This window comes from Meles meles, chromosome 12, assembly GCF_922984935.1.
Source record: "Meles meles chromosome 12, mMelMel3.1 paternal haplotype, whole genome shotgun sequence".
Classification (NCBI taxonomy): Eukaryota; Metazoa; Chordata; class Mammalia; order Carnivora; family Mustelidae; genus Meles; species Meles meles.
Genome location: NC_060077.1, coordinates 46,644,941 through 46,658,024, shown reverse-complemented (window position 1 = coordinate 46,658,024; position 13,084 = coordinate 46,644,941). Strand labels below are relative to the sequence as shown.

General features: G+C 35.0%; 1 protein-coding gene across 3 annotated transcripts in view; it reads right to left on the bottom strand.

Moving 5' to 3' along the window:
• MIB1 (MIB E3 ubiquitin protein ligase 1) overlaps positions 1-13,084 on the bottom strand; it is a 138,077-nt gene that overhangs the window by 74,751 nt on the left and 50,242 nt on the right. For all 3 annotated transcript variants that reach the window (XR_006821036.1, XM_046024771.1, XM_046024772.1), the window contains exons 8-10: positions 6,937-7,081; positions 4,332-4,465; positions 1,024-1,131 (exon numbers count right to left, since the gene is read on the bottom strand). Coding sequence is in view for 2 of the 3 variants with exons in the window: in XM_046024771.1 (XP_045880727.1) it covers positions 1,024-1,131; positions 4,332-4,465; positions 6,937-7,081 (387 nt within the window). In the remaining variant the exon portion in view is untranslated. The remainder of the gene's footprint in view (positions 1-1,023; positions 1,132-4,331; positions 4,466-6,936; positions 7,082-13,084) is intronic.

Genomic DNA, 13,084 nt, shown 5'->3' with positions numbered 1-13,084 from the left:
ATTTGGACAAAATTTTATCTTTCTGCCTAGTCTAAATTTACTAGGATTTGACTTATACCTAAATAACCTTCCACCAGACTGTAACAAATGTGATTTTAATGTATTTTCTCAATAATGAAGTTATAGTATACTGTCACGAAGGACAACATCCTTCACAACACACAGAGATTATCAATTGAAATTCCAATGACAGTAAAAAATATTCATTTCCCTCTTAAAATATACTCTCAATTAAATTCAGCATATATGCACATATCTAGTGATAAACATGCTCTGTAAAGTTTTCAAAGATCCACATTATAGTCAAAGAGTAAGACTAAAGAAAGTAAGACTAAAAGAAAGACTAAAGACTAAACTCTTTAGTAAGACTAAAAGAAAGAGTAAGATTTAGTAAGACTATATCTAATTTACTGATTCCCTTATGAGATTAAAATAAAGCCCTCTGAGTGTCACTGATCAGTAAAAATCTTGACCTACATGATTTATATATTCTCTTTCCCTCAACTTCTTTAGTATGATTCTTGGATGAACCCATCTGGGCATGGTGGTCCTACCATAGTAAAGGAAAACTCAACTCCTATCTTCAGTTAGGGTTATATCTACAATATTGAGAGATCAAAGAGAAACAAGAAATGCTTCAAATTATCTCTTGTCAAATTTTTCTTTCCAGGGGCGCCTGGGGGGCTCAGTGGGTTAAAGCCTCTGCCTTCAGCTCAGGTCATGATCCCAGTGTCCTGGGATCGAGCCCCGCATCGGGCTCTCTGCACGGCAGGGAGCCTGCTTCCCCCTCTCTCTTTCTCTGCCTGCCTCTCTGCCTACTGGTGATCTCTGTCTGTCAAATAAATAAATAAAATTTAAAAAAAAAAAATTTTAAAAAAAACAAAAAATTTTTCTTTCCAACCAGAAGAGTCTTAGGTGATTATTAAATTTTAGGAATGAAAGCAATTCATTTTATAATATAGAAGTACCATTTCTAGAACATTAATTTTTTACTTAAGTATTTTTCAAGCTTAGTTTAATTACCTCTGCTTCTACATCCACATTTTGCTTCAAAAGTAACTTCAAAATGTCAACATGTCCATTCTGACTAGCAGCTTGCATAGCTGTGTGACCAGCACATTGCCCATTTACCTAAATAAAAAAGAAAAAAAAAAGGATGAAAGATTGTCACAAATCACAAAAGAGACAATATATAGTATAGGTTTAAATCTGCCACACTGAAAAAAAATAAAAAAAAAATAAATCTAGCCACTGTATGATTCCTTGAAAATAATTTAGGATGGTGTTCCATATATCCTAGTACAGATCACCAGAAACTTTCCTGTAATTTAGAGAAGGGAGCAAACATTTTTTTTTTTAAAGAAGAAAGTTCCATTGTTCAAAGAGCTATCAAAGCACTCTTTTAGCCAATCTGCAAAGCTGAAAAAGAAAGGAAGTGAGAGAGAAAAGTAAGTTATTTTTGTGTATTTACTTCTATTTGAATTATTAAATATTAAATATTTTTGTGTATTTTGTGTATTTACTTCTATTTGAATTATTAAAGTTCAGAGTCTGTTTAAATGGAAAAAAAAAGAGCAATGAAGTGAATGGAAAACTTTTAGAAAAGATACTGTCCACTATATAAATAAATACAATTCAACAAATATACTGAATACTAACTGTGAGCCACCTATCATGAGGAACACATGAATGAATTAGTAGGGTAGCTATACACAACTATGACATAGAGCAGTAATTTTCAATGTTTTCTTCACTTCAGATGTTGTATAAATACATAATTTCTCCATGACATAGTGCTAAATGCAAAAGCACTGGTTAATAGTTGTTGTTTTTTTTTAATAGTTTTTTTTTTTTTTAAGCATTTATATCCCTGGATTCCCTCACTCCACTCAGCTAAGTTAGTGGTCCACCTTAACCGCTAGCAGAAACCTTAAAAATTTATTCTCTGGAAAGAGTAAAGTGTCCTAGCCTACAGAAACCAAGCACTGTTATCAGTGCGGCAAAGTACTAGAATCAGAAGTTTCATGTAAACATTTAAATGATGAATGCTGAGAATCCAAGCCCTCTTCCCTTTCTCACTATTCATGAGCTTGCAGCCAGGTTTATACCCTCTATGCAGGAGAATTAAGAGACCACTCTAGGGAGTCAGACCAGCCCAAGAGAAAAGACCTAATGGCTAATGCCAGGAGTAACCCAAGGGAAAAAATGAATCTAGACACAAACCGTATACCCTTCATAAAAATTAACTCAAAATGAATCATGGACTTAAACATAAGACACAAAACTCTGAGTCCTACAAGATCATAGATGATGTCTTTGGTGTTGTATCTAAAAAGTCATCACCATACTCAGTCACCTACATTTTCTCCTATGTTATCATCTCTCAGAAGATGAAATGAACACATACCTGACGTGCCTGAATGTCTTGGGAGATTAGACAGTTAGAAGCTTGGAGAAGAATTAACTATAACAATATAGATTACAAACAAATGAAAAAAACATTAAACTATGTCTGAAGTTAAGAGGGACTGATTGGGAAAAACTGTAAGTGAACTTCCTAGAATAAAGGAAATATTCTATATCTAATAGGGGTGTGAATTACATGTATGCATTTGTCAAAACTGATCCATGTATTTCATTATATATAAAGTACACCTCATTTTTTTTTGATAAAAGAACAATTATGAGCACCAAGGAAAGTAAATGGTTATATAGGAAAATACAATCTAGCATCATCCACAGCTCAGATATGAATGTCATTTAAATAATACCATGCACAATTAATTTTAATCTTACAAAGTTACCATACAACCTAACCACATTAAGAAGTTGAGAATAGTGTGTGAAGGGAATGAGCTGGAGGTGGGAAAAAAAGCTGAATCCTCATTTTCACAGTGAAGTATCAAAAGGTAACTCCTAAAACATAAAAATCAAGAAAAAACAATAGAGGGGTGCCTGGGTGACTCAGTGGATTAAGCTGCTGCCTTCGGCTCAGGTCATGATCTCAGGGTTCTGGGATCGAGCCCTACATTGGGCTCTCTGCTCCAGGAAGCCTGCTTCCTCCTCTCTCCCTGCCTGCCTCTCTACCTACTTGTGATCTCTCTCTCTGTCAAATAAATAAAATAAAAATCTTTAAAAAAAAAAAAATAGAAGTATGTTATTAGAAGACATGGAGGTAAATACATGAAGAAAATCAACTGAACAAGGTGAAAATAGTTGTCTCTGAAGAATGGGTAAGTAGAGTTGAGAAGGAAATGTTTTTCCTAACAAACCTTGTAGAACTATTTTCTCCCTTTAAATGTTTAGAATGCATATTGTTTAAAAAAACTTATTTAGTAATTAAATGAAGAAAAAAAATAGGTATAATTTAAATCTGCTTGGTTGCATATAAAAAAGTCATTTGGTACTTTGATAACTGAACGAAAGTATTTGTGATATATCTCACAATCAAGAAACCACTGTGCTGTGCTGCTGCAATTGACATCTCCCTTGTAACTGAAACGCCACACGAGCCCGTAGGAATATGATGTTGTGCTACTCCAACTACGATCTCTAGGCCAGCACTGAACATCATGCTGGTGCCAGCATGGTAGCAATAATAAAGCCAATGAATGCCTACCTAGAACCAAAATGGCCCACCTAAAATACGGCTATGTGAATGGTAAAATACTATAAACTATTAAGATTTACAAAATGCACGACCTCTGGGGCACCTGGGTGGCTAGTCAGTTAAGCGTCTGCCTTTGGCTCAGGTCATACCAGGGTCCTAGGATCGAGCCCCGAATCGGGCTCCCTGATCAGTGAGGGCCTGCTTCTCCCTCTCCCACTATGCCCCAGCTTGTATTCCCTCTCTTGCTGTCTCTCTGTGAAATAAATAAATAAACAAAATCTTAAAAAAAAAAAAAAGTATAACCTCTAATTCATCTGTATTATAAACTACAAAATAGTTAATTTTCACAGGAAAAGATTTAGATTAAATGTTTTGAGAAGAGGGATAGAAAACTGCTTATAAAATTTACGAAAGCATATTTAAAAGACATGATAAGATGACATTTCCATGAGAAATGGAGGACACTGACCACTTGAAAACTTAAATGCAAATTTTGTCAACCATAAATTTAAAAGGTCACAGTGTTAAAATAAAAATGTCAATATATTTTAGAAAAGTTCACTGGTGATTTCCAGGGTCTTCTTTAAAATACCTCACAAAAACAAAGAAGAAGGGATAGTTGAAGAACCACATGTAGAAAAATCTCAATAATTATTGAACTGTTATGTTCATTATACTGTTCTATTTTTGTATATGCTTCAAATAATTTTTAAATGCTCACATCCACATCTGGTCTTTTTAGCAAATCTTCCACTTTAGCAACATCTCCATTGGCAGCAGCCTTAACTAATTCTTCATTGAGGTCACCAGATTCTTGGGTTTCAAATAATTTCTTCAAGAGTTGGGAGAGTCTTTCTGTAAAGCATCAAATAAAGCTGCTAACACAGGAGGATCTCGAACCTTAACTATCAACAGACAAGCATTACCCACATAACTGTAATACATACTTTTCTTTTTTTTATTATTTCTATCATTAATGTTATTTTCATACTATACTACAGATATTACCCAGGCAAGTTATAATTACTACCATTAAAACTGCATTAAATTTCAACTCATAAGTATTCCCAGTTTTCTTCATGTATTTCAAGTTACAATTTCAGAGAAAGAGTTACATATAAACAATATTAAGATTTAGAAGTCATACCAAAGATAATCACAAATGAACACACTACAATGGAAGTATCCTAACAATACAAACTTCCTTTCAGGTTTTAAGCATACTACACCTCAGAGCTCTCTGCTACACACCTTAGAATAAATCAGCAAATCAATGATTATGATTCAAAAGCAATGTAATCTCTATAATATTTGGGGAAATGTTTTAGAGACAAACCAATTTTCAGTTGAAAATGGTCATCTAGGTGTTAACATATTTCAACAGGTGCCACATGATTGGTACTGACTAAAACAAAAAAGAACTAGGGGTGTATTTACACAGACTCTTTCATAAGATTTTTTTTTTTTCTAACTAGCATTCATCAGTAAAGAAACTACCAAGTTCTATTCCTTAATTCTTGAATCTACTTAGTGGAAAGCAAAGCAATCACAAAGTGAGGCAGAGGATTAACACCAACTCCAAATTATTTGAGTAGGATATTAACTATTTCTCGTTCTTTGTATTTGTACGTAGTCACTGTGCTGTGAAGCCATCTAACTACAAGGCAAAAAAATAAACACTGCCTGATTTAAATTTTAAGCACACCAGCAAATTACATCAGGAAAGAAGAAACAGCAGCAGAAGTAGAAAGCAGTATAAAATAAAACTGGAGGTCACCTAATGTTTTCCTTTACTTTCTTAAAATTTAATTATGGTTCTACATTCTTTTCTGAATGACAATATATAGTAACTTGCAATTTCTTCTAGCATGAATTGAGGCTATGTGTATGTAAGGCTAGAGCACAGGAAGGAAAGACTTTGGCATGAATCTACCCAAACATCCAGCTTATTCATATTTCAAATGATTTCCTACTTATTTTCTACTTATTCACATTTCGAGATGATTTCCTACTTATTATTATATATTTTTATATGTATAACAACTCTTATTAAATAGTGAGAGGACACCCGGGTGTCTCAGTCAGTTAAGCATCTGCCTTCAGGTCAGGTCATGATCTCAGGGTCCTGGGATCAAGTCCTGTATCTGGCTCCTTGCTCCGCAGGAAGCCTGCTTCTCCCTCTGCCTGCCACTCTCCCTGTTGTGCTCTCTCTCTTACAAATAAATAAATAAAATCCTTTAAAAAGATAAAAATAAAAATAAAATAAATAGTAAGAAAAAACCGTGGCTGATAAAAATATCCAGGAAGAAAGCCATCTGCTAGCAATAATGTTGAAAATAAAAAGAGAATGGGCGCCTGGGTGACTCAGTGGGTTAAAGTCTCTGCCTTCAGCTCAGCTCATGATCCCAGGGTCCTGGGATCGAGCCCCACATCGGGCTCTCTGCTCCACAGGGAGCCTGCCTCCTCCTCTCTCTCTGCCTGCCTCTCTGCCTACTTGTGATCTCTGTCAAATAAATAAAATCTTTAAAAAAAAATAAAAAGAAAAAGAATAAAATAGTCTAAGAAAGTGATATTTCTTGGCGGAAAACAAAAGTTCTGACTTAAGAACACAATGATGAATTTCAGTTATCTCAGATTTGATGTGGAAACACCTTCAATATTATGCCCAAGAAAAGGCACTCATTTACGAAAATTTTCCAGGGTATACCTCAGTCAGAACAAAAACCATTCATCAGGGGCACCTGGGTGGCTTAATGGGTTAAGCCGCCGCCTTCGGTTAAGGTCATGATCTCAGGGTCCTGGGATCAAGCCCCACATCAGGTTCTACACTCAGCAGGAAGCCTGCTTCCCCCTCTCTCTGCCTGCCTGTCTATTTGTGATCTCTGTCTGTCAAATAAATAAAATCCTTAAAAATTAAAAAAAAAACGTTCATCACATAAAAACAAAAAACAAAAACATTTAGAAAAGTGTAGAGGGGCACCTGGGTGGCTCAGTGGGTTAAAGCCTCTCTGCCTTCAGCTCAGGTCATGATCCCAGTCCTGGGATCGAGCCCCGCATCGGGCTCTCTGTTCCGTGGAGAGCCTGTTTCCTCCTCTCTCTCTGCCTGCCTCTCTGCCTACTTGTAATCTCTGTCCGTCAAATAAATAAATAAAATCTTTAAAAAAAAAGAAAGAAAAGTGTAGAACTGTCAACATTCAAGTGAGGTCATGTGATCTGGGAGAAAATTAAGAACACATACAACATTAACTGTACAAGAGAACAGAGAAATTAGCAAAGATTCTAATGTACACCGTATTACTTTTAAAGATACAACAATACAAACATACCACCAGATGCGTTGCTAATGGCTGATCCTGCAGATGCCACCTTGGAAACTGCTGCTGGATTATACGTCCAAGATGTTCCACAAACTTCCACCTTTAAATCGCTGTCCGAATAAATCTGTTGTACTCGGCCAACTTTACCTAAAGTCTTTAAAAAAAATTAGTTCATGTTTCCAAGTCTAAAGTACATACCATAGAAAAAAAAAAAAACAACAACTCAATCATTAGCTCTTACATATTTAAAGTATTAGTTTTCTTTTGTTCCTAATGAAAAAACTGTTAAAGGACAACATAATCAAGGGTGTTATTTGTTAGTTACAAACTTGAAAGAGTATCTTTAAAAATCATTTTAATAGGGCAACTGTCTCAGGTCCCCTCCATCTTCAGGAGCTTTGTACTATCACTCAATAAACTTTGTTCTATCGCTCAATAAACTCTGTTCTATTGCTCAATAAACTCTGTTTTATTGCTCAATAAACTCTGTAGTATCACTAAATAAACTTTGCTTTGCTGTACACCAAAAAACCAAAGATAAATAAAAAGCATTTTTTTTTTTAAAGATTTTATTTATTCATTTGACAGAGAGAGAGATCACAAGTAGGCAGAGAGGCAGGCAGAGAGAGAGGAAGGGAAGCAGGCTCCCTGCGGAGCAGAGAGCCCGACGCGGGGCTCGATCCCAGGACCCTGAGATCATGACCTGAGCCGAAGGCAGCGGCTTAATCCACTAAGCCACCCAGGCGCCCCAATAAAAAGCATTTTAATAAACAAAACTATAATACTTCCACAAGAATATAAAATCAAAAATAAATCATGACAGTCTATCATTCATAAGAATTCAAAATATTTTGCTTTTTGATATCCAACCTTTTTAAAAAATAATTTATTTTTTTAATTAATAATGTATTATTAGCCCCAGGGGTACAGGTCTGTGAATCGCCAGGTTTACACACTTCACAGCACTCACCATAGCACATACCCTCCCCAATGTCCATAACCCCACCACCCTCTCCCTCCCCCCCCAGCCCCCCTCTCAGTTTGTTATGTGAGGTTAAGAGTCTCTTATGGTTTGTCTCCCTCCCGATCCCATCTTGTTTCATTTATTCTTTTCCTACCCCCCAAGGCCCCCACGTTGCCTCTCAACTTCCTCATATCAGGGTTGATATCCAACCTTTTAACCCCATCTTGAGAATTTATAAATCACAAAGTCCAAAATTCACCACCAATCTAGCCTAAAAAAATAAAACCTTGATTTCTAAAATAAACTATACTTAACCAAAAAGGGACTCAGTATCCATTCCAAGACAGAAGTATGTAGAAATAACACTTATTAAATATATGGGAAAGGGGGACACCTGGGTGGCTCAGTTGGTTAAGCATCCAACTCTATTTCGACTCAGGTCACGATTTCAGAGTTGTGGGATGGAGCCTGAGGCTCCGTGCTCAGTAGGGAGTCTGCTTGAGATTCTCTCTCTCCCTCCCTCTGTTTCTCCTTCCCAAGCACTCTCTCTAAAATAAATGCCTTTTTTTTATTCACATATATATATGAATAATAAATCTTTAAAAAAAAATATATATATATATGAATGAATGAAAAAAAAGGGCAACTGGGTTCAGAACACAATTAGCAGCAACTCTTAACCATGGGGCAGATACTGTTCTAAGAACTTTATACAAATTAACTCACCTAATACATATATCCTGAAAGTAAAGCACTATTATTAGCACCATTTCAAACTCCAGTCCAAAAGGCCTTCTCTTAAGCAAATTACAATACTAGAAAATTGAAGAAAGTGATAATATCTGACTACTTCCTAACAGAGTAGACTGTCCTTCAATATGTTATCCTTTGCCCTTTCCACAGCACGTGACTCCAACTACTTCAAACTATTCCCTTAATTTCTGGATGGCAGTTTAACCTTTCTACCTGTTCCTTCTCTTTCTCCACTCACTGGCTCCTTTGTCCTTTTACAGTCCTCGTACAGATACAAATCTATTTGTTGTCCCCAAAATTTTATTCCTTTGTTTTTTACTCTTCTTCCTTAAAAGTTTAATCCACTTTGACAACTATCACCTTATTTCCAAAAACTCCAAAATATACTTCTCTAGCCCTATTTATTCCTCCCCCTGCCCTCTAACACACATCAACTTTAACCTCTAACTAGATATTTTGTCTTGCAATTTTCCATCATCTCAAACTCTATAAGGCTGCATTCTTTGTTTTTTCCCCCTTAACTGTTTAATTATAGTAAGTCTCAAACATACAAAAGTAGGTAACAGTATTTTGAATCCCCACGTACCCATCAACTACTTTTTAACAATTTTCAGCTCATGGCCAATCTTGTTTCCCCCTACCTATTCTATTTCCTCCTGTATTACTAATCATGTAAACTTTGGGGGAAAAAAACTACTACTAACAACCCTCCCCAAATTATCAATTAACTCTGTAATATCATAAAATACCAGTGTTCAAATTTCCAATTGCCTCATAAATGATAAAATTTTTCAGTCTGCTTAAATCAAGTTCCAAATAAAATCTATACATATATTTTTCTCTGCCAATTATTTGTTGAAGAAACAGGGTTTTCTGTCCTATGAAGTTCCTTACAATCTGGATTTTGCTAATTGGTATAATTTAAACAGTTCATATGTCTCTGTATTTGAAAAGAAACATTCCAAGTTGGCTGCTGGATACTTTTAAAATGACCTAGAAATCTCTGATAGCTTCCTTACTATCTGCTATGAGGCTCATCTTGTTCACTTCCTGACAAAGAGCTAGAATTAGCCATTTCTCCGAAGACTCCTTCTTTACAGAGAGAAAGGCTACTCCTCAAGACTGTAATCTGGGCACTAAGTTTGATTATTGTTACTAGAATGGTTATTGTTTCTAAGTCTTTTCACAGACAGAGCTAGGAAACAGTGGTAGGAGGGTGTTTTGTCTTGAAGATAAAATAAATCACAAATATAAACCCTCTTCCAATGCAAATTCAAGAGTACAAGGTTTTCACTCAGCCTCTTTTATGTTACATCCGTATCCCATTTTCCCACCCTGATCATTCTGGTTCTCAAGGCCACTTGGGATAACAGAATTAGAATTACCATAAAATTACTCATTTGGTTTTTTGTCATATCACGCATACAACAATCTCAGGGTAATAATATTAACACTATCACAAACAACAAGATCTCTGAAAACTGTTGAAAACTGTTAAAAAATTGCTTTTTTACATGCAGTTCTTTAGGGTATATTCTTCCTAAAAAGATACAAAGACAAATTACTATGCCTAAAAATCACTTGTACTTTTCACTCTGTATGGTTATACCAAGAAGATACACATTTAGGTTTGTTTACTTCATCTTCCACTTTTAGGAATTTGATTCTGCTTTATAATTGTATAAAATATGTATCTGATTCCAAATCAAATCTACAAAACAAGACATATTCAAAGACATCGCCCATCTACCTTTGTCCCCCATACAACATTCCTTCTTTAGGTGGAAACATATTTTTTGAGTGTAATGGTTAATTCCTCCATTCTTTGCTTTTCTTCATATAAACTCTGAATTATCCTAATAGTTATATTTATAATAATACTAAGACATAATTTATATATACAAAACCTAACTTCCTCTTTAAAAAAAAAGAGCCAGAGTATGTGAGTCAACTGGTTCCCGTATGTACAACACCGAAATGAATCACTCATGTTTTTAGACTTACCTTCTTTCTCCCACAATATTTTGATTTAAAATAACAGAATTTAGTTCCAGTTAATAACCAGAGACAAGCAAACGGTTTACTAAACTTTTCATATTCTCCCTCCAATCTTAACCTATTTGTTGACAGTTGTACTTTATCTGTGATGATAGAGCTTATAACCATTATATAGACTCTAACCCTTCCTTTAACTATCATTTACTCTTAGTTCAACAAATAAATACATATTTAATGTCCACCATGAGCCCTTAAATTGGTCTCTCTCCAGTCATCTTAGCTGTCTGAGACATCTTCTAACAGACTAATCAGAAAAGGCTAATGGGACCAAGACTCTCTGAATTCTTATATATTCATAGCAATTTATAGCCTTTATACTTGAAAGTCAGTTTGGTTATAAACTCTTAGCATACATTTTTGTTCTTTGAGTACCCTAAATGTTATTTCATTGAAATCATAAAGCTTTGAGATCAGATTTTTCTTTCTCTTTTAAGTAAAACTTGACTTTTTTTCCTAGATACCCAAAGACTTTTTTTTTCTTTTCTTGAAGATTCAGTTATTTTACCAAATACGGCTCAGTGTTTTGTGTTCTCAGTTTCCCCAGTATGCGATGTGTCCTTTTAATATTTAGTTTTAAATCTTTTAACTTGGGGACTTTTTTTCTGAAATTATAAATTTTAGCAGTTGTTATATTCCATTGCTTTGGTTTTTGTGTTTCCTTTTTTGCAAGGACTCCAAATATACATCTATTAGATATATTTGTCACTTTCCTGAAATACTTTTTATCTTTTTGATTTTAGCATTTTTTCTTCTTTTCACCTTCTGTTTCTCTTAAGGCATATCTGTCATATTTATTTGATCTGTGTTGCATCAAGCTTACTCTTCTCTTTCATAAAATTATCTTCCTTTTTTTCTTAATTCTTTCCTAAGTTCTGTTATCTCATTTCTAATTATGATCTATTTTGTTCTTTCATCTTTTATCATTTTAATTTGTTGGCTCATTTTGAATCATTAGGCTTTAGTTTTATGTGCGTATCTTTCTAATGTATTCTCATTTATCTATAAAGAAGTTATGCTATTCCTTGTCATTTTTCAATAAGTGTGTATAGGGATCCAATTGTGATCCCTTCCAACTTTTATCTTTCATCTGCACCTAATGTCTCTATCCTAATAAATTTGGTCTCTATTCCCGCAGTTCTTCCTTAATGGGAAGGCTCTGTAGAGGAAGGGAGCTATGGCTGGTTAATTTTAAGAGTTTACAGACCTAGGCATGTCCAATTCCTTCAACCTTTAGCATGGACCTATTACCCTCACCCCGAAATGGAGTCTGAAAGAGTCCTCCTAGGGCTGTTGTTTCTACATTAATCTAGACTAGCCAATGAATACTTGTTAGCTATGTTGGAGTCCCCCTGTTCTCAGGTCCATCCCATGCCCATTAATTCTCTCTGCTGCTAGACAGACAGATGTAGATCTAGTAGCTGTCAGTATTTTCTCACTACTAGCTCATATTTTAAAGTTCAATAGGCTACTCTGTAACCTGGTTTTTATACAAATGTTTGCAGCTTTGGTTTTTTTCGGTTATGCTAATCCAGTTGTTGTCTATTTTTATCAAGATGATTTGGGAAGATTAAAATTCTACACCACTACCACTGGAATCCCAGAAATCCCCTACAGATATAATCTACAGGTTTTTCTTATACAGCAGCTTACTATGGGAGACAGATGACTTGGGCTTTGAAGTAGAACAGGTTTGGGTTCAAACTCCAGTTCAGAATCCTAGCTCTGACTTCCTCATCTTTAAAATAAGGATGGCAGGGGCGCCTGGGTGGCTCAGTTGGTTAAGCCTCTGCCTTCGGCTCAGGTCATGATCTCAGGGTCCTGGGATCGAGCCCCGCATCAGGCTCTCTGCTCAGCAGGGAGCCTGCTTCCTCCTCTCTCTCTGCCTGCCTCTCTGACTACTTGTGATCTCTCTCTCTCTCTCTGTCAAATAAATAAATAAAATATTAAAAATAAATAAATAAATAAATAAAATAAAATAAGGATGGCATACCACCACCTGCTTATAATATTCCCAGGACAAATAAATTCTGTGTATGTACCTATGTGTGTATACACGTATGTTTGTGCACATGTATGTATATATTCATCATTTAGCACAGTGCTTAGAATAACTGGGCACTCCAAAGACATAAGCTGTTACATATAAGGTGTCATTGCTAAGGGGAAAAACAAAAACATCTTGACTGACCCCTGGAGCTAATAAAAAAATAAAATATTTTTATTATTTTATTAATAAAATTAATTAATAAAAATAATAAATAATTAATAAAATAATTAAATATTATTTATTAATCTTGACTTAAAAATCTTAAAATAGTATACATAACTCCTATAAAAGCATGTCAAAAAATTACATTTATGTAACACCACACTATAGTGAGG